The sequence below is a fragment of the Glycine soja genome, chromosome 19, assembly GCF_004193775.1.
Source record: "Glycine soja cultivar W05 chromosome 19, ASM419377v2, whole genome shotgun sequence".
NCBI classification, from domain to species: domain Eukaryota; kingdom Viridiplantae; phylum Streptophyta; class Magnoliopsida; order Fabales; family Fabaceae; genus Glycine; species Glycine soja.
The window spans coordinates 5359300-5384015 of NC_041020.1; the positions used below are offsets into that span (position 1 = coordinate 5359300).

The 24716-nt window shown below is 29.2% G+C and overlaps 1 protein-coding gene across 1 annotated transcript; it reads left to right on the forward strand.

The window, feature by feature from the left end:
- The first annotated feature begins 23427 nt into the window (after positions 1-23427).
- LOC114399338 (basic leucine zipper 43-like) lies at positions 23428-24461 on the forward strand. The gene has a single exon (XM_028361520.1). The coding sequence runs from the start codon at positions 23546-23548 to the stop codon at positions 24206-24208; it is 663 nt and encodes a 220-aa protein (XP_028217321.1). The 5' UTR covers positions 23428-23545; the 3' UTR covers positions 24209-24461.
- Positions 24462-24716: the final 255 nt, after the last annotated feature.

Here is a 24716-nt window from a genome sequence, read left to right on the forward strand (position 1 = left end):
TGATGAGATTTTTATAATTAAATAAATAAAAAAATAACTTTAGTAATTAAAACAATGATTTGAAGGAAAATAAAAAAAAGATATTTTATTTATTCATTTGATAGGAAATAAAATAAAGTTCTTGTTTATAAAATAATAAAAATAAAGAAAAATAGAGTAAATAATAAGTCGAGAATACCCTAGCTATAAATAGAGACACGTTAGGTCAGTTTTCAGACCGATGATATGTCTACATTTTCTCTTCCTCTCAAATCCGTTTTCTCTTCTTTCTTTCCCAAAACCTTATCTTTTTCTCGCATACACTCAAACTTATGTCAATAAAATTACAATCCCAAACTCATTAACCATTGGAGCATCATGAAATTTGGAAGCGTGGTTTAGAACTTATTTTCGTATTGGGATTTTTGAGATAATGTCTATGGTGGAAGAAATGTCTCTCGCACTAAACTTTCTCTTTTCCCGCATACACCTAAAACCTGTCTCAGTAAAACAACGATCCTGGAATGATCAATCGTTGGATCGTCGTGAAATGTGGACACCACCTTCGGAACCCATTTTCACACATTCAAACCGTTGAGATTTGCAAAATAATGTTTTTTGCAGAGAGAAATTAGTCTCACACCTTGAGAGTGAAGTGGAGGCTACAATCTCTTCTCTTTCTCTAACGTTTGGAAACCCTAACAGAGCAAACAGAGGAAAAACTTGAGGAACTTTAGGGAACTGCTAGAGACGACACTATCACTGCCGGACTACACACGTGAGTCTGCTTAGAGGTAAGGGATGCGATATTCACAATTGGAGAGTAGTGAGAACATGTGTAGGATCTTAAGAGTATTAATTGGAATGGGTTTTTGGGGTATTTCTGTAAATTTTGATTTTGTCTTTACAATTATAACTGAATTATACATGTTTGATGAACCAATTGATGTCCCAATGAGAAATTACTATGAAATTGACGTGTTCTTGTATTGAGTGTGAATCCTAAAAATTAAGTATTTTTTTTTATTAACGTGATTTGTACTCTAAATAATATTCTCTTTAATGATTTGTTTTATACAAATTATTGTTTTGTTCTGTATTTTCTCACGATGATGATCAACATGTTATATATATATATATATATTGTAATAATAAATTAAAGAAAGTTGTAAAGTTAATATCTAGTAGTAATTTCTTTTGATGTAAATTAATTTAATTATTGTAGAAACTCTTTTTGATTGAAAATAATGTTGTTTGATTTACTATATATATATGTATATATTTTATGTCTTATAAATGTTATTATTGTGTGATGTGCATGAGTTATGAGACATGATAAATTGTTATAATGAAATTATAATATTGTTGTTGAGATCGAGCACAGTGTAAAGTTGAACATGTATTAATTTGTTAGATATACGTAAACATGTAATGGTGGATTGTGACATTATGAGATGTTAAATTGTGGACAAGAGATTTTGTTGTGAGTAAGTATGTGATTAACACTTGATGTGACAATTCTTATGTTGTGAGCTGTGAATCATACAATAATCCAACCGGTGTTTACCTTGAGAAAATTGTTTATGCGCAGTGTTAAACGGAAAGTGTAGGATTCCTAGTTAGGAACCTAAAGTGTTAAATTATAACGCAATGTGTTAAACGTGTTTGAAATACGAGTGTGAGGTCGTGGGTATTGTATAATTCATGAGCAGTGTCTGCGTGCAAAAATTGTTTTAGGCACTACTACAAATATTGCCTTTTACATCACCTGTGCTACGACGGTTATTTAGATAACCGATTTAAATAGTGACGCGGTGGCATTTTTGCAATTATTTTGAAAAAAATTACATTTTACGACATACATTCTAAGGCGGTTATTAAAAACCGCCTTAGAATGTTATATTATATAAACTTTACGACGGGTTTTAGTATAAAACCGTCGTAGTTGGGTTAAAAAAAAAACAAAGCCCGTTAAAACCTTCCCCTCTTCGTTACTGAACCCTAGCCCCTCTTTCCTGTTCTGTGAGTGAGCACATTGACAGAAGCAACGTAGCCCTTCGCTATTCTTCCATTCGATCAACCCGACGATGCACGTGGATGACTCTTCTTACGGCTCAAAGTTCCTTTGAATCAGGGAGTTCGTGAAGAGCAAGGCTTTCTCTTCGTTTTTGCCTCTTCGTTTTTGTTCTGCAGCATTCTACAGCCATTTCTGGCAGCCTTTTATTCCACTAATGGTCAGAATAGCTTAGTATGTAATCTTATTTTTAGTCATGGTACTTTTGTCATACATGGGATATAATTTTAATAGGTGATATTTGGTTTTATGCTGTGCATGCAGGTGCTTTAATTGGTGGGAACAAAGCTACAAGGCATAATAACAGATATGTGTTTGGATAGTCATGACAAATCCCATACGATCAAAGGAACTTTGCTTGTGAGGCCTAGTGACCACTTTTTCTGGTTTGGATAATTGGATGTCCCAAGCTGCTACTTCATCTTATTAGCTTCATATTGTTTCAGGTTATTCTTTAACACCGTACCATTCTTGATTCTTATACTTGGAAAACATGTATTTAAACTCATTATTAGAGTATTTTGCATCATGCAGAATTTCTTTCAACTAGCATTTTTCACATGGACTTCGGTAAGTTCCCCATTTTATTCGCTTGGAAAATAACAATAATAAAAAAATTGGCAAATTTGTGTTCTGAAAATATTGTTTTTAAGAAAAAAACGAGATCAAAAATAAAGAAAATTAAGAGAGAATGTATTAAAGTAGAATGAAAATACTGTATAGCCAGAGCCTTTTTTTTGTCAATTTTTTTCTTCCACAATGAGTTAGAATTTGAGTTGAGTATTGATCATTGGGTAAATAATTGGTAGTTACTATTCTAATTTATCTAACAAAGTCACAATTACCTTAGCTGTATAACTGTAATTAAAATAGGAAAAAAAAAATAAGATAGCAAAATCAAATGGAGGATATGAAAAATTTTATTCTTTGTTTCAGTAACAAATATAACATATTGTTTTCTGTGAAGTACAGATCCGATTCGACATCAGATCATGCTTTCACCTAGGGGTTGGACCTAAATCAAGAAGGTGAGACCCTAACAAATTTTTTGGAGTCTAGGTTTTGGGGATAAAGACACTTGGTTTGAGTGTTCCTTTAAGCCTATGTTGATCCCATATGGTTGGAGTATTCTCGCAAAATAGAGTGACCCTGATTAGTCACCTTATGATTTTACTTAGTGAGAGTGACTTGACATACTCATTGTGTGGTGTGCCTTGTTATGTACTCCTAAGCGTCCTAGGGTGGTTTTTCACTGATATGGTACCACATTGCATATAGGCTTGAGTCTTAATATAATTTTTGCATAACGTTTTTTAATTGTTTATTATGAAATTGATGAGTATTATTACGTCTTGACTCGAGTGTGTGATTCATGTGTAATGTGATTAGTGATTGAAAAATGAATTTTAAATGATAAAGTGGTGAAGTGACGTGGATTGTATTAAATTGAGCTATGTTATAAATACTTTCATAATTTATTTTGATTATGTCTTTATTTATTTGTATTTTTTTTTAAAATGTGATAACTCACTCCCTATATGTTATTTGTGTTTGGATCCTGTGATGATCTCGAACTTTGTGTTCGTGGGAGTAGATGACTAGGTGGATGACTTTAAAGAACCTCGTGCTAGAGGACGCTGTGACACAATGCTCTGATAAGATGTGACATTGAGGATGAATTTTATTTTAATTGCATGATGTTATTTTATTTTATTTTACCTCAATGATTTAACAAAATTTCCTTTGTAAGCTTTGATGACCTTATTCTGAGCCGAATATGTTTTTAATAAGTTTTATTTGATAAAATAGTAAAGTGAATGTGAACATTTTACTCACGTGAATTTGTTTATGTGTATTTTTATATATTTTATTTATTTATATGTATGTTGGGGGTAGAAGGTGTCACATTAATGATCATCATATAATGATAAAAAAAAAATTATATTGTTGATCATCTAATTAAATAGCAAAAAATGTCATTCAATTATAAATCCTCGTTAATATAAATTTTATGTTAATTATTATAAAAATTAATAAATTTATCGTATATATGATGGTTTATGATTTTTTTTTTTATAATGAAGAGAAACATTGCTCATTATGAAATCGTTTTGGGTACTAATTTTGTACCTTGTTGTCTTTGGTGAAAATTTAGAGTGTTTATCCCGAAGTTTTAAGCTTTTTATCAAGATGATAATATTTATGTTTCTTAATTTCATTTGAGGTTATTATTATACCTTTTAGGAAAAGGATCGAATTAAAGATAAAATAATTAAAGTTTAAATTTTAAGTTAATTGATAAAGAAATATTTATTATTAATTTTTTAAAGCAAAAGGTTACATGTGTAAAAAAAAAGTCTAACATATAATTCTTTTGCTTAAAGTAAAAAATAAAGTTTTTTTAATTTTTTTCATATCTGCTCTTCTCCTTGAAGTCTTGAACCATTAGGTGAAAAATCCATAATTTCTTTATTTAACTTGTACATATTTAAGTGATTTTATCTTTATTTTTTCCTTTAAAGTATCGTCCAATATATATATGTCATCCCAATAGAAAATATCAACCTGATGATAGCTGGCCACGTATGTCATTTGAGTGTTCAACGTTTTACTTGAGTTCTTGAAATAAATGTTAGAGTTTATTTTTTTATTCATTTTTATTAATATTTTCAATTAATTAAAAATACTCTAAATATAACTTTGATTGTAACTGAATAATGACCGTATATGTTTCATTCCAGTTAATTTTAAATGTTAAGTGTTTGTTCTGGTTTCACATTGAGTCCTTGAAAATCACATTCAAATATTAGTTAATGTAATATTAGATAAGTATTCACATATTTGATCTTACATTCAAAATTAATTGGAAGTCTAGAATTAATTTTGAGTTGAAATATTTTAAATAAATTTTTGTTAAATGAAAAATTTATATTAAACTTTACTACTAATTTAATTACTTTTAAAATAAAAACAGAGAAATATAAATCAATACACTTTAAAACTAATTTTGCAAAATCAAATTTAGTTATAATCAATTTTGTAAACGCTGATTCCAACGCACATTTGTATCCTTTGTGGCTATATGATTGGTAGAAATAAGTGCTTCATACCAAAAGTAACTTTAAGGTTAATTAAGATTAAAATGGCTTTCGATTTTTACAGCAGTAAACCCTGGAATCTTGATGACTGTCTCTACCGTTATAGGCAACAAACTATAAAATAAATATTCTTTTCTAGGTGAGATCTTCTGGTGGATTGACTTTACCAATCAACTTTTTTAGATTTGTTTTTCCTCTCATTTAATTTTTTTTCTTTTACCATGAATTGGAGTTACATCACTAGCAAATTAAAACACGCAATAGACAGAGTGGAAGGGAAAGAAACAAAACAAAAAATGTCATTTTCATGGATGGAGAAGGAGCCCTTTGATTCCTTAGTGTCCCAATTGGCATTGAAAGATGATATATATCACTCATTCCCTCTAGAAATTAGTCTTGTTTTGTGTTTGTGTGTGGCTCTTGAGAGTGGCTTTGGTTCAACATTTATGCCAAGTAACGCTGCTATCCCCTTGCCGTCCAGGGGATATTTTTTAAGGCTTAAGTGGGGACTATAAGAATCATTATTACATCAATCATAATGGGTTTGAAAATGATATAGGGTCTCTCAAGCTGGTGACCCCTTTGTTTAGCTTTCTTGTTTGCTTTAACCTTCACTTGTTGTCACTAACCTTTTGTCCCATTCATGAGAGCAAATATATGTTAGACTTAGACAAGCTAGCTAGTAATGGATATGTATCCATACCATGCCAGTATTATTCTATTAAAGAGTAATGGTATCAACTTTTTTTCAACATATTATACCCAAGAAAAAAGATTGAAAAAAAAATGTAATAAGAAAGATGATGTGTGAAAAAAGCTTAAATATACATTTTTTATTTTTGATTAATGACCTAATTTTATTTTTGGTCTTAATAAAAAAATTTATTATTGTCATTGATGAATTTAAAATATTATTTTTGGTCTCTATATTTGTTTAGATTGTACTTTAAATAGAGAAATAAATTGATTTAGATAACTCTCTACGAGTTAAAAACAAACTTTTAAATTCATCAGGGTCAACAACTTAATTTGTTTTATTAGGAACAAAATATATTTAAACCTAAAAAAAAAATAAAAAGAATGAATGTGTAAAAATATTATATATACGCATATTTATTATTACTCTTCAAATACTTTAAATATTACATCTTATAATTTAATTTTTAATTTAGTGACGTTATATACTCGTTACCAGTGAAATATCATAATATCTTGAGAGGAGACACTAATGACTAGCTAGGGACATAATCAATATATTTATTGGGGAAACCAAATTATAGTATATGAAAACTTTTAATCAAACTGTTACGTTGATAAAATTTTATGACTTTAATTTTGATACACGGTTAATATACATACTTACATATTATTAATTAGGGATGGGTTAAGTGCCTCCAAATAAAAATGAGATTAAATAATCCCGCCTAGATACCTCAATAAAATTACATAAAATTTTGTGTATATAAAAATCCTAACTAAATGAGTATAATTTTATTGGGTCGTATAAGGTGGGATTGCTTAATCCCATTTTTAGTTGGAGTTAATTAAATAAATCCTATTAACTAATTAAAAATTACTGAAATGACTTTCAATACAAAATTTAATAATTTTATGATATATCACACAGTCTATTACAAAATTTAAAATTTGAGTACTCAAATTTTACATTACGAGTATATTCTAATTAGATTCAAATTCTGTACGTGTAACAAGATCTGCACATAAAGTAGATTCACGCACAATTACACACAAACAAAAATAGATTTGATGCAATTGGCAAATCACACGGTCATATACATACTCAGCCCAGAATCTAGTGAAACCTTTGTGTTTCATAGCCGTGCCACGACAAGAATTTCATGTCAAGAAGGCACTGAAATTGGATGAACTGATTGCAGGCACATCACAGATATTAATGTTGAAAGGGAATTATAGACAGATAAAAACAAAATAAGGAGATGCAGGGTACAGATTATAACTGACAAGAATGTGAAACAAATCCTCAAGAGGGTGCATATCCTAGCATATCAAATAATAATAATTCTGTCCAATGATATTGCTTTTTATTATACCTCAATTTGGGATTCAAATATGATGTGTCATCCCATGTATGGGGAGAAAAAAGAAAGGGGGGATACCATGCATTCTTCTAATACTACTCATTTTTTATTTCTTTTTTAGTTTAGCTTGCTTTGGTTTTGTTATAAAGAAAATAATCAATTCTTGGTATGTGTTGTTTTTTCAGCTAATGAATTCCCTTTTCTTAGACACATTTGCTGCTTTATAGACTTCAACATTATTTTAGTTAGTTATGGAAAGTTTATTTAATTAGTAAATCTCACATTTGATAAAAATGTGAGTACAAATTAACTTCATTATTAATGTAAAAATCTTATTAGTAAATACCTTTAAGCACATAGTGTTTTAAGTCAAGTAAATCTTTAGGACTCACATGTATTTGATTTCGCGTTGGAATCACACCACACCCATTAAAATGTGAATAATTGAATGTTACAAATAATTTTTATTTTTTTATTTCTGTCTAAACGAAATCAATTATCCTAAAATCTCCTACAAATCTAACATATTGCCAATTTACCTAAACTTTTATGTACGTAACAAAAAGAAAAACTTTAGTTAGTTGGTTTCTTTTGTATAATATATAATATAAACTCTTTATGCGATCTTAGGGGCAAGGTAGTTTTCTAAATGCTATTATTCACTTGAAGCCCAAGGATTTAGACACACAATAGTTTCTCTAACATTAAAAATATGTGCCTATTATTGATTTATTAAATGGGTCACTTTGAAGCACAGTTGGTTAGAACTAGCACACTACCAACTATCATATATGATTGTATTAGGATGCAATCAAACTAAGTGGCAGATGTTAAATGGCAGTGGCACTAAGCCATTATAAAATCGAATCAGGTATTGTAATAATTAAACAATCTGCCACTGCAGATAACGTCAAGAGAGTTTACAAATTGTGATTGGATAATCCATCACAACTGTCACTACCAGAATATATAACAGCAACAGCTGCAACATAAATACATAACATTATAACAACTTTGGTGACAAGGGACATTTTGTTAGCCCTTATATAAAATTGGTGACAGTACTGTAGTAGGTCCATGGCCAATCGGCATTAAAAATGAATCACTATTTATATATCCACAAATTATTGATATATAGTGGCCCAAAACCTGCCAGAACTACGTAAGCCAATATAATATATATGTTATTGTACATGCAAGTTATATAAATGCTGTACCAAGCTAATATTTAATTAATTAATAGTTGTTCTGCATTAAGATTGTGATACGGTACCATGTAGATTTATTTTTTGGATATCCAAACTCTTTGAGTCAATAGTTCTGAAATAACCCTGAAAAAATTGGACACCTTTATGCAATACACTGAACATAATTCAAATCAAATCAAATCAGAATATTCAATTTAATAAGAATAGGTGAAATATATAGGTAGTAACTATATATAGTTGTTTGATTGAGAAGAATATGCTGGTTATACCTTTTACATACTAAAGAACACAGTGATGCTGAAGCGTGCAACTATGATGCTTTTGAGATTCTTGCTAAAAAAAATGTCATGTCCAAAATCTGATGAAGTCCTAAAGTACCATCCAATATCAAAGATTATGTGTCTTGATCTTCTTCTTCCTATAAATTTGTAAGATTGGTTTTGTTTGGTTTGGAGATGTACAATAATGTGTGATGCTTGGGTAATTTTGGTTGATGTGAACACAAGTGGATTGATTGATGAAATATGAGTATATTTGATGAAATCTCAGCCTTTCTTGTCATGCACAATAAGAAAAAGAAATGTGGGTTAGCATAGTGGGGTGCACACACATGATTTCAAGTGACATCTCCAACCCCATGCTTACTCTCCCAAGCTACCCTCTATACTACCCTAAAACTTAGAAAAAGTGAAATAAAGAAACAAAGACCCCCGCCAAACCAAAATGATCATATACAAGAGAAAGAAGAATATTGAAAATAAAATGAAACAAAAAACTAAAATATAAATATAAAGTTTGTTTGTTATTTTATGGATAAAAGTGGTGAGATAGGGGATGTCACTCTCAATCCCATTGGACAAAGTGCTAATTGCATGATGGAGAGGTTAATAGAACGGTAATTTAGAATATTACTACATAAATGAAAATTACAATCAGTTTAATCTAGTTACAGTTACTTAACAAATTCCGAAGTATATATATTAAGAAATCTTCTTAAATAGGGATGCTATATATAAAGATTTTGGATCAAAACATTAGAATTATTTTTTTAAGAGGAAAAGACCTTACGATATATTTTTTTATTTTTCTTTTAGATTGAAAATAACACTAAATACATGGTGCCACTGCATGTTCGATAGTGAAAGATTATTGATATTTTTAAAAGGGAGCTTAAATGAATAAACAAAAAATAATTTTTAAATTTATTTTTGAAAAATATTTATGCACATACTATTGGCAATGATGTAACCTTAAATATAAGATCGCTCGTGGAGTGCTGATAGTGGGAAAGAGACAGAAAAAGGTGTTATAAATATTATTGAAGTATATAACTATATATTATTGTCTATATGTTAGGATTTAAATAATAACACCCATTTTAATTATTTATAACAAGTGTTATGAATGTAGTTTTCTTTAGACAATTCTGATTACAATTTGTTTCCTAATTATAAAATTATCTCCTTAAATTACACTTTATTCCCTTTTTTTAATCAATTCATTGTTTTTTTCCCTACATTATAAGGTTTATTACAAATTTAAATCTCTCTCTTACTCAGCAAAAAAATAATAATACAAATCTCTGTCTTAGAAAAAAAATAAAAAGAAACTAAATTAATATATTTTTCTAATTAAATAACATTACATGATCTATAAATTAAATTAATACTATTTTATGATTATTTTTATTAAAATTATATTTTAAAAGGATAAAGTAACTTTTTGTTTTAAAAAAAACACGTTATAATGTTTAGTAACCATATAATAGGTGCAAAATATTTATTAATTTTATCAATAATTAATTTTTACTAAAAAAATTCATTGACTAAATTTAGTAAAATTTCTCCTCTTAGTCACATATTATCCATCTACAATACTTGAAATCAATGTATTTCTTGAGAAATTCCAGTTCACTTTTAGCCCAACCAACTGTAGGTTGATGCCAAAAACATTATAGGAAGAGAAGTGTAGAAAAACTAAAATGAAACAAAAAAAGATATATAAAAAAAGAGAGATTAGAAAATGGTTGAGTTGACAGGGCGAGCAATAGGACTAGCGGATGGTGGAATAGGTAGCCATGCGTGCTCGTTAGCATGGACCCCACAGATGACATCTACCGTGCGCCGGCGTTTTTCTCGTCTCGTCTGTTAACCTTTTTCTTTGGTTTTTTTCTTCCTAAAATTGCCTGCCCAGTGTGTGCCAAGTGTCAACATAATTAAAATAAATTACTAAAAAAATATAATTATAACATTCATAATATAAAAAATAATATAGTTTATTTTATTTTATTATTTATAAACATTAATTCTTAATGTATTTTAATCTTAAACAATGAAAAGGAAAATTTGAAACTTGCCTAATTCTATTTATTTTTTGTAAAGTAGACTGTAAATATTTCAAAAACTCAAAGTCACATGCTTTAATAATTCGTTAGAATAAGTTTTATTTATCGATTAATTAAATATTTTAAGCATTTTTCGTAAAATATAAAAAAAGTTATTTAAAAATAATAGAGTTTAAAAATTAAATAAATGAGAGAAAATAACTTTTGTTAATTAAAATAAGGGTTTCATATTATTAGAAAATAAATGGAATAAAATGGTGTTTTAGAAAATAAAGAGATATATTAATTGATTATTTATTTAATGAAAGAGTAAAATAGAGTTCATTTTTATTAAATAATGAAATACAAGAAAATAGAGTAAATCATAGACCCAGAGTATTCTAGTTATAAATAGGAAAATATTAGGTCAATTTTTATATTTAGGATATCTCTCACGCTGTATCTTCCTTCCAACTTTGTTCTACCTCTTTTCTTTCTCAAGACTCTCTCTTTTTCCCACATATACCTAAACATGTCTCAATAAAATTATGATCCCAAACTCAATAATCATTGGATCGTCCTAAAATTTGGACACCACTTTCGGAACTTATTTTCACACCTTTTCACCGTTGGGATTGACAAAATAATGTCTATAAAGAGAGAAATGTCCCTCGCACAGAGACAATGAAATTGAGGCTTCAATCTCTTCTCCTTCTCTCTAACGCTAGGAAAGTCTAATAGAGCAATCAGAGAAAAAACTTGAGAAATCTTAGAGAACTGCTAGAGACACCACTATCGCTACCGGACTACACACGTGACACATACACACACGCACACACACACACATATGTATATCAATTGTTAAAATAAATTAGGAATTAATAATTCAAATAATAAAATTAAATTGAAGGAAATTAATATATTAAGATTCAATGATAAATACTTTCAATGCATTTTTAGTTTAATTATTTATTAACTCCTTTAATTGAAAATAATATTCTTCAATTTAATATATACATGTTTTGTGCCATGTAAATATTAATATTATGTGATGTTTATATGGTTTATGAGGTGTGATAACATGTTGTGTTGGGATTATAACATTATGATTGAGATTAAGTGTATGTGATAAATTGAATATGTGCCGAATTATAAGAAACATGGGTATTGAGATTTTGTATGCATTGTGTTGTGAGTTATGACCTGTACAATCACACAACTGTAAGACCCTTTAAGGGCAACGAGTTAATGCGCGATGAGTATTGTGATGGGATCCACTATTGAGACGCGACGAGTTAAAATTATTTTGGGAACAATTGAGGAGTCATGTGTTTTGTATAGTTCATAGATAGAGTTTGCGTGTTAAAATATTTTTTGGGTTGAACCTGAATCAGGAGGGAGAGACCTTGACGGACTCTTCGGAGTCTAGACCTTAGGAGTAAATACACTTGGTTTAAGTGTTCTTTTAAGTCTGTGTTGATCCCACATGGTTGGAGCATCCTCGCAAAATAGCGTGATCCTGACTGATCTCCTTATGATTTTACCTAATGAAAGTGACCTGACTTATCTGTGTGTGGTCTGTCTTGTCATGTACTCCTAGGCACCCGATGAGATTTTTCACTAACATGGTACCACATTGCATATAGGATTGAGTCTTAGTGTATCTGTTGCATAAAGCCTGTGTAATGATCATTATGACTTGTTATGTGATGGTTTGTAATGAAGTGTGTAAGTTTGAGATGTTGTATTGTATTTGAGATGTGTTGTCTTAAATAAGTGATTAATTGTGAAGGCATTGAATGTGATTTGTGATTAAATTCTAGGACAAGTGATATTATATGTTGAGTGTTGAAATGATGCAAATTGTGCCAAAGTTGAGACTTGTTATATCTATACTGTTGTTATAATTATATTATTATTATATTTATATCATACTTGTATGCTTCTGTTTATCTCTATTCATTGAGGAATGTAATGAGTCACTCCCCATGTGTTATTTGTGTTTGGATCTTGTGATGATCTCAAACCTTGTGTTCGTGGGAGCAAATGGTTAGGTGAATTGCTTTAGGGAACCTCACGTTGGAGGATGCTAGGACACAATGTTCTGATATGATGTGACATTGAGACATGAGTTTTTATTTTAATTGCATGATGTTTCGAACATGTTATTTTACTTTATTTTATTCTGAAGCTTAATTTGAGTTCTTTTGTAAACTTGAACGACCTTATTTTGAGTCGGAAATATTTCTAAGAAATTTTATTTGGTATTAGTGAAGCGAATGTTGACCTTTTATCCATGTGGATTTGCTTACAATTTTATTGAATAAAATTGATTTAATTAGATTCTATATTTTATAAGTTTTTCCCATTTATATACATTTTGTGTTAGAGGGTGTCACATAAAACAAAACAAAAAATGAACTCAAGAACCTTAGTTTAACATAAGTATCTTAATTAATTTTTTAAAAATATCTAACTTAATTTCAACATTACATGAATTAACATTTGTATAATTGTATTGGTATGTATGTATAAATTATAACATGCAGTTAATACTAATTGATACAAAATTATTTTAATTTAATTAATAATCTTGTACTAGTTAATTAGTGAATTGTTAAATTAGTCTCTAAAATTATACTAGTTAATTAAATTAGTTATGAATTTGTAAATTACCAATCAATATAGTAACTGAAATTGTAGTATAGCCCATGAAATCGTAATTATTACTAAAATTGATTACTAAAATTTAAAAATGATAAAAGGTATATTTAAAAAGATATTTTAGTTAGTTTTTAATTTTTTTATTAGTTAAAAAAGTTATTTGATTATTCGGTAATAGAGTTTTTTTTATAATAACTTTTAGCGTTTTTTAGATGCTAGCTACTTAAAGTGACATTTAAAAATACTAACTTATAGTTTTTTTTATATTTATTCCCTTTTTGTCTTTGAATATTTATTAGATTTATTTTCAAATATTTTCTATTTAAGTTAAAATTTTATTATTGTTATCCTCTATGTAATTTTACATTCTCTTACTTTAACATGTAATTTTATCAAATACTTATAATTTATTCAACTAGTTTTTTAACTTTCAGCTACCAAAATAACGTTTTCATTAATTTTGTCAAACATAATCAAAATGATTCCTAAAATTATAAAGCATTGATCAATTTAATTGGTACCCTTGTAATTTAGTTGGTGTCGTATAACTCTATTTAGAAAGGCTGAATTGACACATTGTGTTCTTGAGTGGTGGTCAACTCGCAAATATATTAGTTTGTCATGTCACAAAATTAATAAATGAAATGTTGGTTGAATAATATTTTTTTTCTCTTCCTTGTATCTTTATTTTTCCTCTACTCATTAGTTTTGTATTAGTCTTTTATCTATGGCTCATTAAAAAAATATCATCACAATAACCTTAAAATCAAGTTGTGTAAAATATGTATAATTAGATAGGGTGACTCAACCTTAATTATGTATGTTTCACACAACTTGATTTTGGATATATTATCATGGTGACATTTCCTTAACCTTGTGTTTGGATAATGAATTTCTAAATTTCAAGGAATTTGAAATGTTTAGAATTTGAATTACTTTGATTTTATTTTTCTTCATTTTTCAAATGTTTTGTTTCGATAAATCAATTCAAATTTCTTCTATTTTAAATTCTTTATTTAGATAGGACAATTCAATTTCTTCCCTATGCAAAATTTCAATTTTATATTTTAAATAGATGAAATTTTAATATTAAACTTTATAGAAAATAAACACAATCTAATTTTAAAATATTAATTAAAAAATATTTTCAATTTTTAATAATTTATAAATACAAAATATTGATAATTTTAACTAGGATTGTTTTGCCTGACCACAACCAGTGATGTTTTTAAACCGACATCAACTAAGGCTATTTTTCAGTCAACATCAAATAGGGTTTTTTTTTGTCAAAGTATGTCGCGAATATTTGTCAGCTGATGTCAGTCGGGGTTATTTTTTTGGCTAAAGTTGGTTGAGTCTATTTTTAAGCTGATGTTGGCTAGGTTTTTTTACCAACGTTGGCTAGGGTTTGTTTGGCCGACACCAGTTAGGGTCTTTTCGAATGACATTGACCAAGACTATTTTTAGTCAACGTCGGCCTAAAAAATCTTAGCAGGCATTGACAAAAAAATCTATCCAATATCGGCTAAAAAATATCTTGGTCGATGCCGACCAATAGAACCTGCCTGATGTCGGCTGAAAAATAGCCTTAACCAATGTTGGACAAAAAACCCTACCCAACATCGACTATAAAATAGTCTTGGCTGATGTTGGCTAAAAAATAGCTCTGACCGATGTCGACGGAAAAAACTCTAGTGGATGTTGACTGTAAGAACCTAGTCGATGTCGACTAAAAATAATTATGCCCGATGTTGGTCAAAAATACCTACCTGGTGTTAGCAGAAAAAATCCTAGCCAACATCAACCAAAAAACCTAACTAATGTGGTTAAAAAATAACTCTGGCTGATGTCAGTCAAAAAACCCTAGTCGATGTCAGCAAAAAAATCCTAATCGACATCGGCTAAGAAAATCTAGTTGACATTAGCCAAAACACCCTAGCTAACATCGGCTAAAAAAATAACCTTAGCCGATATTGGCTAAAAAATAACTTTGGCTAATGTTGACTGGAAAAACCTAGCTGACGTCGACTGAAAAACCCTAATAGGTGTTTACTCAAAAGTTAATCATAACCGATGTCAGTAGAAAAAATCTAGCCAATATTGGCATAAAAAATCATTGGTTAACATCAACTGAAAAAACCTGGATGACAACGGCAAAAAAAATCCTTGTTTGACGTTAGCAAAAATTTCCCATGACTAACGTCAATGAAAAAATAACCCTAATCAATATCATCTAAAATAAATCTTAGCCAATATTGACAAAAAATAGTTTTTTTTTGACATCATACAAAAAAATTCTGATAAAAAAAACCTCGGCCAACGTTAGTGAAAAACAACTTATGTCGATATCGGCCGTACAAACTTTGGTCACCCGTAGTTGTGAGTGTTGAGCGAGAAAGATTCGCGAGCAAGAACGTGAGTTAGAGTGAGCATCTCCGAAAAAAGAATTTTAAATTCTATATTTTTTGAGAGAATTTGAAATCTCACTGTTTTAATCAATCAAAATAATTCATAAAAATACCAAAACTTAAATTTCCTTTCAAATATTCTATCCAAACAAGCTATTTCCTCTGCTCCATGAAAAAAGGATGAATCAAAAGACTAATGCAAACACTAACCGGTCGAGTGAGAAAGAACAAAGACAAAGGAAAATGAAATTATTATTCCACCAATGTTTCATTTAGTTTTTATCCCTATGATGTGGCAACCACATATATGTATGCGTAGTTAGTTATCACTTAGAAACTTAACGTGTAAATTTAGTTATTTTAATGGCATTACATGAGACCAACTAATTAATAACAGAGAAATTATAACTATTCTAGAAACCAATTTGATTTACTATTACAATTTCAATTTTTTATTGTTGTTAATTCATTAATTAATAATTTTTTACAATATAAAAAAATTAAAACAGGAATCCAAATATTTGATGTGAAATATTAAAAGATAATAAAAATTAAATATTAGTAAAAATAATAAATAACAAATGTAGAAATTTTGTATTACTAAATTGAAAGTTTAGTTTTAGAAGAAATATTTTTACTCATTAAAAAAAAAACTTCCAATGATACGGCAATATAACTAACCCGCATGAGCGTGGACCCTTTCACGTTTTAAAATATTTTGGGGTCTGTGTGTTTGGCACGAAAAGGGCAGCAGTTAAATCATGTACCCTTTAGGTCTTAAGGCACTGTCTATTTGTCTATTTACGTTATTTTCTCATAATACCTTGCAAATCTATTGCTAGCTAAGTAGCCAGAATTGAGAAAAAATAGAAAGGTTATTATGGGAATTGACACACCATATTGGAAGACAGTGATTAGTTTCAATTCTAATTTGAGGGAACAAGTAACTGCACTATATCATGCCTAAAGGAAACTAAAATCATAGATAAAATATGTTAATTATGATAACCATTCGTTATTGCTTCTCTTAGAAATTAGTTCACTATTCTTTTTTAGTTTTTTCTTGGAATTGAGAAATTGATTTCCTAGATATATACGGTGATGTGCTGAAATTGGGAACTGATTAATTTTGCGCAATAGCAGTTGCATTCTTTTTATTATTGTAGTGAATCACTAGGCTAATATCACAACAAAACACATAAACGGTTGACCTGAAATTTAATTACTATCTTATGTTAACCAAATGAGTTGAACTTTCCACGTAGCCAGGTAGCTAGGTATCACCTTTAGGCAAGCCACAATTAGATTTAGGATGAAAATAAAAACTTGGTAATTTTGTCCATGGAATGAGAATAGATATGGAAAAATACTACAAGAAAAACAGAAGCTCAAGCTTCCATAGCAATAATATAACAATAATATATTAAGAGTATATGGAATGCATGGTTTTTTTTTTTTCTTTAGATAACTATGATAGAATGAAGAGACACTATCCTAATACTATCATTAAAAAGTTTACCAAAGGAATCTCTCTAAAAAAGGTTACCCATCAAACAAGATTTTAGGCCCGGTTCGTTTTTACTGAAAGAAAGACGAAGAAAGTGGAGACAAAGACGAAAAACGAAAAAAGTATCTATTTTCACCGTTCATTTGAGTATAAAGTAAATAGTCAATTTGGTACAAAATCCACCCAAATAAGTTTGCATCCAAAACTGAGCGAATTTGTGAAGAAAGAAGACTGAAATTGAGGCGTTTATAAAAAATTATTCTTGTGTGAAAAATATGAAACACACCGAGAGCTTAAATTCAAATATGCACCCCAATCATATTCGAATATGGAAGACCTAGAGAACAACCAACATATTCGAATATGCACTAATCATATTCGAATATGGTAACACCCAACTAAATTATACAATTTTAGCATACTTTGTTTCAAAAAAGTAAAATCGTTTTACAAAAAATAATAAAGTAGAAAAAACAACACCACATGGATAAGAACGTATTTTAACAAATGCTTTGTTTATATTTTTATATTTTATTATCCACTATATCATTTTATTTTCTCTCAATTCATCTTTCTTTAATTCTCCGATGAACAATCTCACTTTTTAGTCTCTTTCATTTTTTTTCTTTCCTTTTCATTTATTTTCATTTCTCTCCTTTTTTTCCCCTCTTTCATCACAACTGAGCACAACCTTAATGACATTGAGAAGAATTAAACTCACATCCATATAAAAAAAAAAATGAAAGTTAACACTAGATCTTTAACTACTTAATTATTGCAACCCACACTGGCACGTAAATAAACAAGAAGTGGGTCCTTTCTTCTGTAGACCCAGTTAAGAAAGGAACCAGACGTGGTGGACAAGTGTACGAACTGGATCTCGAACCAGATACCAATTGCACTTACCCGATGATCAACTTGACCAAAAGAAAAATATAAGGTAAAGAAAATGATATAACATGTACCTGAATCAAATGGCAAAGTCAAATTGTGAACTTTCCTTGTCCACTTGTCCTTGCGATTCATAGCATTTTGAAATTTGATTTGACAAAACTAACGTATGGTAAGTACATGTACAATGTAGAGTACAATTATAGTTTGGTTAATGACAAACATACCAATCTTGGTCTCCCACTAAATAATACAAAAATTAGTAAATTCGAATTAAATCCCTAACTTTTAATTTACTTATTGTCTCATGCCATCACATCCACATATAGAAATATGAATGTACAATCTAATGATTATAATATTTCAATTAGTAACAAAGATTGAATTTATGAATAAAAGTTTACTAAATTTAATTTTTATAGAATATATCATTGGAGAAGAACAATAATTTTAGATATGATTAAAGTTTTAGATTAAAAATTAATCTCATAATCGATGTAAAAAAAAATCAAAACTTACAAAAAAAAAAAATATTTTGAGATCTTCCGAAAAAACAAAGATATCCTGTATATAAATGGTAAAACATAATTGCAAAAACTATATACATGAAATGATGTGTGTATAGAAGTTGGTGGTTGTAACATTAATCTTTATGTAAGTTCTTAGAGGCTCGAAAAAACAAATTAAGAGAGAGAAGGGGGTTGAGATAAAGTGAAGAACAATCGGAAGACAAGAATGAAAGGGGAGTCTATATCTGTCTAATGATAGTGTTGACCATTCAGTCCACTCAACCAGACTCACACGGGAAGTGCAGGGAGAAAGCATTAGTCTAGTGAGATTTTTGGTACTCATTCTTCTGAATGCATCTAAGCTTTTGATTTAGTGGAAGATGCAATAGAAAGTACCATTTCTACTCATTAATTTCCACCATATGTTATGCATGATCTTTCTCCACTTGCTTGAGTGGTTAAGAACAAGTTCATCTCTTTCTATATCTCCCCTGAATGAGTAAATTTTCGTCAATTTTATGGGAAATTGATGAAATATACGACGAAATTCAAGAAACTACGTACATGGACACCAATTTAGTGTACCAATAGTAGTCAGTACGTAAGTAAATTAATGATATTATTAATACATAACCTTTACTTTAAACATGGTTTCAATTATTAAATTTGTGCATTTGTTGTTGAGAGATATCAATCCTTAAATATATGTTAATACTTAAAAAAATTATTCTTTAAGTTTCAGCATGTACTTATTATGAGTAATTAAAAAAAAATGTAACGCCATTGATAACAAATGCTTGAAACCGAAGATGCAGATATATACAATCTCCAAGTGATATTTTATTTCATTAATCTCACTAAAAAAATGAATCATTTAAAGTTGTTATAAGGGTCAGCATATGTCATTTTCGTTTTAAATTTATAAAGACGTTATTGTAGAAAGAAGTGGCAACGTGGAACTGTTGGCCTCTGCCTGATTGGATAGTGAACAATGCCACTAGAAACTTTTCTAACCCTTTCTCTCTCCTTTAATCAAAGCGTATCACGTTCAAATTTCATATATCCTTGAAGCTTCATGATATAAATTAATTAAAAAAAAGAAATTTCGGATTTGATAAAGAAAAGTGATGAAATATTGACTGTTTAACAAGAGAGTTGCATGATTTGTTTATAGATAATTCTTAAAAAGTAGATTTGAATTTAAGTTAATGATATAAACTAGCTGTTATATTTTGATTATATCTTTTAAAAAATAAGATATGAGATCTCCAATAATAATCTATAATAAAATATTATGTTAATTCATGTAATACCAATTGATTGTTTGATACTACCTTGAGTCTCTAAGATCTAATTAACTAATTCATTAAAATTAAAAAAAAAATAATTAATTTAATTATGAGCAATAAATTCATCTCAAATTAATATTTGTTTTCAAAACTACTTCATGAACAAAACTAAAAACATTAATGAGCTATATTTTTTCATTGGTCACGTCATTCTAAGACTGACTTTAATTAAGAGATATATTTTTATGAAAAAATAATTAATAAAAAAATATTTTATATTAGAACTTATAAAAATAACAAGTCACACTTTTAATTAATTTAGATTTTTTTTTGGTGAATGATTAATTTAGATTTTATAATAAGTAGCGAAGGCAATATTATTATTTACCTGTATATATCTTAAGAAAAAAAAAGGTAGGGACACATTCTTTTTACAAACTCATTTGGATTGTGAATGAAAATCATCTAAGTCCTACTGAATTATTTAGGTCACACTTTTAAACTAGTAAGACTCACATGAATTTTGAAAAATGAAAGAATATATTAAAAAGAAAGTATACACATAATTAAGGAACATTAAATAAATATAAAATTTTGTTATGATTAGACAGAGAAAAAAATATAATAATTATAATAACAATCTTTGATTAACATGAGAGTGCTTTGTATTATTCATTTTCAATTCTTCCAGATCATAAAAGAAAGACTGAAAAAAAAAAATATAATAACAGTTGTTTATAAGTGAAAAAATAATTAATGGTACTTTCAATTTGTAAAATATTGATATTTAAAAAAGAAATAGAAAATACTAAAACACCAAAATATATATATATATATATATATAGAGAGAGAGAGAGAGAGAGCAGAGATAACTATTGAACGCATGAGTTAATTAACATGAGTTTGAGTTTTTGAGCAAATAATTCGTTAATTACTCACTAGAATATTTTATTATCTATAATAATATTCTTAAAAGTGCATATATATATGTATAGTTTGTACCAAAGCAAAGAGCAGAGATAGGTATTATCTTGGGAGGGTGACAAATAATAACTATTTTCAAATCTTTACTATCATTCACGTTCATGACCCCAAATTGTTCACAAGGGCAATTAATGACCATGTGGATTGTGGAATAACCATGAGAATATGCCAGAAAAGACGAAAACATAAGACCTAGACAACTTTTTAGCAGCTAAATTAAACAAACGCAGCAGCATGATGCATTCAGCATTTATGGCATACTTTTGGCGTGGAGAGTGATATTAGCAGAATTACCTTATTTTTTCTCCTGTGATTAATTACTATTGAAGTTGTTATTTGCCACAGCCAAATTAATAGACGTTGATTAATACCAAGTACCTAACCCTACTAAGGAAAAGTGATTGCTGATCAAACATTTGGCTTCTATTTGATCCATACACATATAATTGTTTTTGGAGGTCCCGGAAATAAGTGGTTCTTGAGTCATCAAAAATATTCTTAATCTCTTGCTTTCTTTGATCTTCTAGTTACGAATTTGGCAAGTTTCATGAATATAGAAATGGACTCTCCTTTATGGAAATTTAAATGCGGCTGGCGATGTGAGTTAAGAAATTACCTACTGAACAGAGCAAGTAGATTTGCAAGTTGAATGTTTTAATAGGATGTTTGGTTTAGTAATTTTAAAAAATAGTTAAGTTTTATTTTTTGAAAAAATATCACAAGAAATTGAGAAATAAAAAAAAACACTTTTTTTAATAAATCAATCTAACTATAGTTACCTTAAAATAAGTAAATCCTTAATTTTTTTGGAAGTTCTATCAACGGATAAAACTTAGGTAGGAATATAAGTGAGAGAAAAATAACAATTAATATTATGTGTACGTACATAATAAATCATAGATATATTAAAGTGTATAAATTTTGATGCGATGATTATTTCTTAATAAAAAGATTGACAATTTTTAGCGAGATATTATTTTCATAATTTTTTTACTCACGAAGTTTAAATTAAAATTTTTTAGTGACTTACACTACATATTTCTATGCAATTTATCCTTATTTTATTTGTAATGATCCAAAAGTGGATTGATTAAAGGCCTATATTTCCCCTTCTATTGAATGTGAATTTTACTTTTATATGTGTGTCGAGTTTTAAGTTTAACCATAGGTAAAACAAACATGCTCTTTGGTTAAGGTTTGTGATTTGTTGGTTATAGTCCATTGAAGTCACCTTCAAAACCTGCCTTTCCCAGCCTCGTTTTTCCACACCCCTTTCTTACGTCATTTGAGAGAATACAATCCTAATCCAACAGAGAATCAGCTTGGAAATAACACACTTAATTAAGTGACTTATTTAACTCCAAAATTTTGCTGTGTTTGCTTTCATCGAAACAGTCTTCCAATAGAGTTATTTAATTATACTCCCCATGATATGAAATGCCTTTGTCGCTCTTAGGTAAGCATATTTTTCTACAAAATGATTATATCCACAAACCCAAGTTGCGCTCACCCTTTTGGGCCACTTATGTATGTGAATCATGCCATTCATCCAAAACATGTAACATATATCATATATCATATGTACATACATACATAACTTCATTAATGCTTTTTAGAGAAAGCAAAGAGAGCATATAAATGCAATTAACCAATTAAACCCGCATATAGACACCAATCTCATGACATTCCCATAATCCCATGGGTTCATAATCTTTTATAATAGACAAAACTTAGCTGCTTTTAGTACCTTTTTTCTAATTAGATTTAAGATTTCTTTTTTAATTTACAAAATAAAACTTTGGCTTAAAAGTTAGCATAAGTCATTAAAGCTGTGAAAACTCCAACTTTGATTAAATAACAATACTATAAATACTTAAAAAAAACTACATGTAAGGTTTATCTTTAACAAGATGGACAAAACTTAAATACAATTTCGTAACTTTTATTAAAACTGTTGTTCAATTATAATTAAAGTTTCATTTCAGTAATTCATAATAAAAAATTAATAAAGATTACCATGATATATATATATATATATATATATATATATATATATATATATATATATATATATATATATATATATATATATATATATTCAATTCTGACAAAGAATAGTACCAAAAACACATATAAGAAACTAGCAATTTGTAATAACAAAATTGTAGAGGATTTGTGCCATGATGCCAAGAGGATGCATGCTTTATTATGCAACAAAGAAAAAATTTTAAACATAGACTTAATTTGGGCATAAACCATTAGATTTGATAAACTGGTTGATGATGCAGTTATTTTTGAACTAATTAGAGAATGCATGCCAATTCCATTCCATTGCATCAATAATGTAACAAGCATATTATCAAGTGGGGTCACTTCCATCATTTTCTCTCCCTATATAATACCTACTCTTCCCACTCTTTCCTTCCTCCTTCTCAAAACCAATTGAACTCTCTCCATCACTCACTCACTACTATAGTACTCTTCCTCCAAACAATTAAGGCCTCAATAATCTTCTTCCAAAACCCCCCCCAAAAAAAGAGAAGAAAAAACCATGCAAAGCAGGGAAGTAGTCTCAGGCCTCAATTATTTACTCCCTTCAAACCCTTGTCCCTACCCTCCTAACAACAACAACTACACCACCATGTTCCAAAACAACATTAATCCCACATTTCAGTTCCAAAGATTCTCTAACCAAATATATGGCTATAACAATATTAACAACACTCCCTATCATAAAGTTCCCGACTTATTCAGTCCTCAATCCTCATGTATAAGCAGCAACTCCACTTCTGATGAGGCTGATGAGCAAAACCTGAGCCTCATCAACGAGAGGAAGCACAGGAGAATGATATCGAACCGCGAATCGGCGCGAAGATCACGCATGAGGAAGCAGAAGCACCTTGATGAGCTCTGGTCACAAGTGGTGTGGCTCAGGAATGAGAACCACCAGCTCATGGACAAGCTGAACCATGTCTCAGAGAGCCATGACCAAGTGATGCAAGAGAATGCTCAACTCAAAGAACAAGCTTTGGAACTTCGCCAAATGATTAGGGACATGCAGATACATAGCCCTTGCCCCTCCTCCTTCATAACCCCTTTGGAAGATCATCATCATGATGTTGATCATGTGATTCCTTCAGCATATCTCAGATCTGATTCTTCAAACCAATTATCCAACTCGTGTAACAACAACATGGACGACCTCCTTGGCTGAATTTGATCAATACAAGGGGCAGACCAAATTTTTAATTATCATCTAAATTAATCTCCTTTAATTAGTTGATATTTATCTTTTTTTTTTTTTTCCTTTTGTTTTGTTTTTTTCTTCTGTGTCTGTGTGGAAGTCAAAAACAATAGTCTTTTTTCTCCCTTTTGAGCTTTGTACGTGAGGAAGAAAAAGATAAATGGCAATAACATGTACCTGATGAGTATCTTTAATTTTATCCTTTAGCTCATTAACTTTGAAACTACCTCCTCTCTCTTTCTAAAAAAAGGTGTGTGTATTGTCTAGTTTTTATGTACTTGTCTGCAAGGTTTTAAATTGCAGTCTTAATCACAGTTTCATCTTAACCTTTAACATTGCAGAAAATTGTAGAGAAATGCGGTCAAGATAAGGTTGAGAAGAGTTTAAAAACTTCATCATTGCAGTCAAAATTGTAGTCACAGACTGTTTTCTGAAACCTTGATATTATACCATAGCTAGACATTTTAAGATGCTGAAG

Excerpts from the sequence above, each read along its gene's own strand:
- LOC114399338 (XM_028361520.1), top strand. The coding sequence starts at position 23,546 with ATGCAAAGCAGGGAAGTAGTCTCAGGCCTCAATTATTTACTCCCTTCA.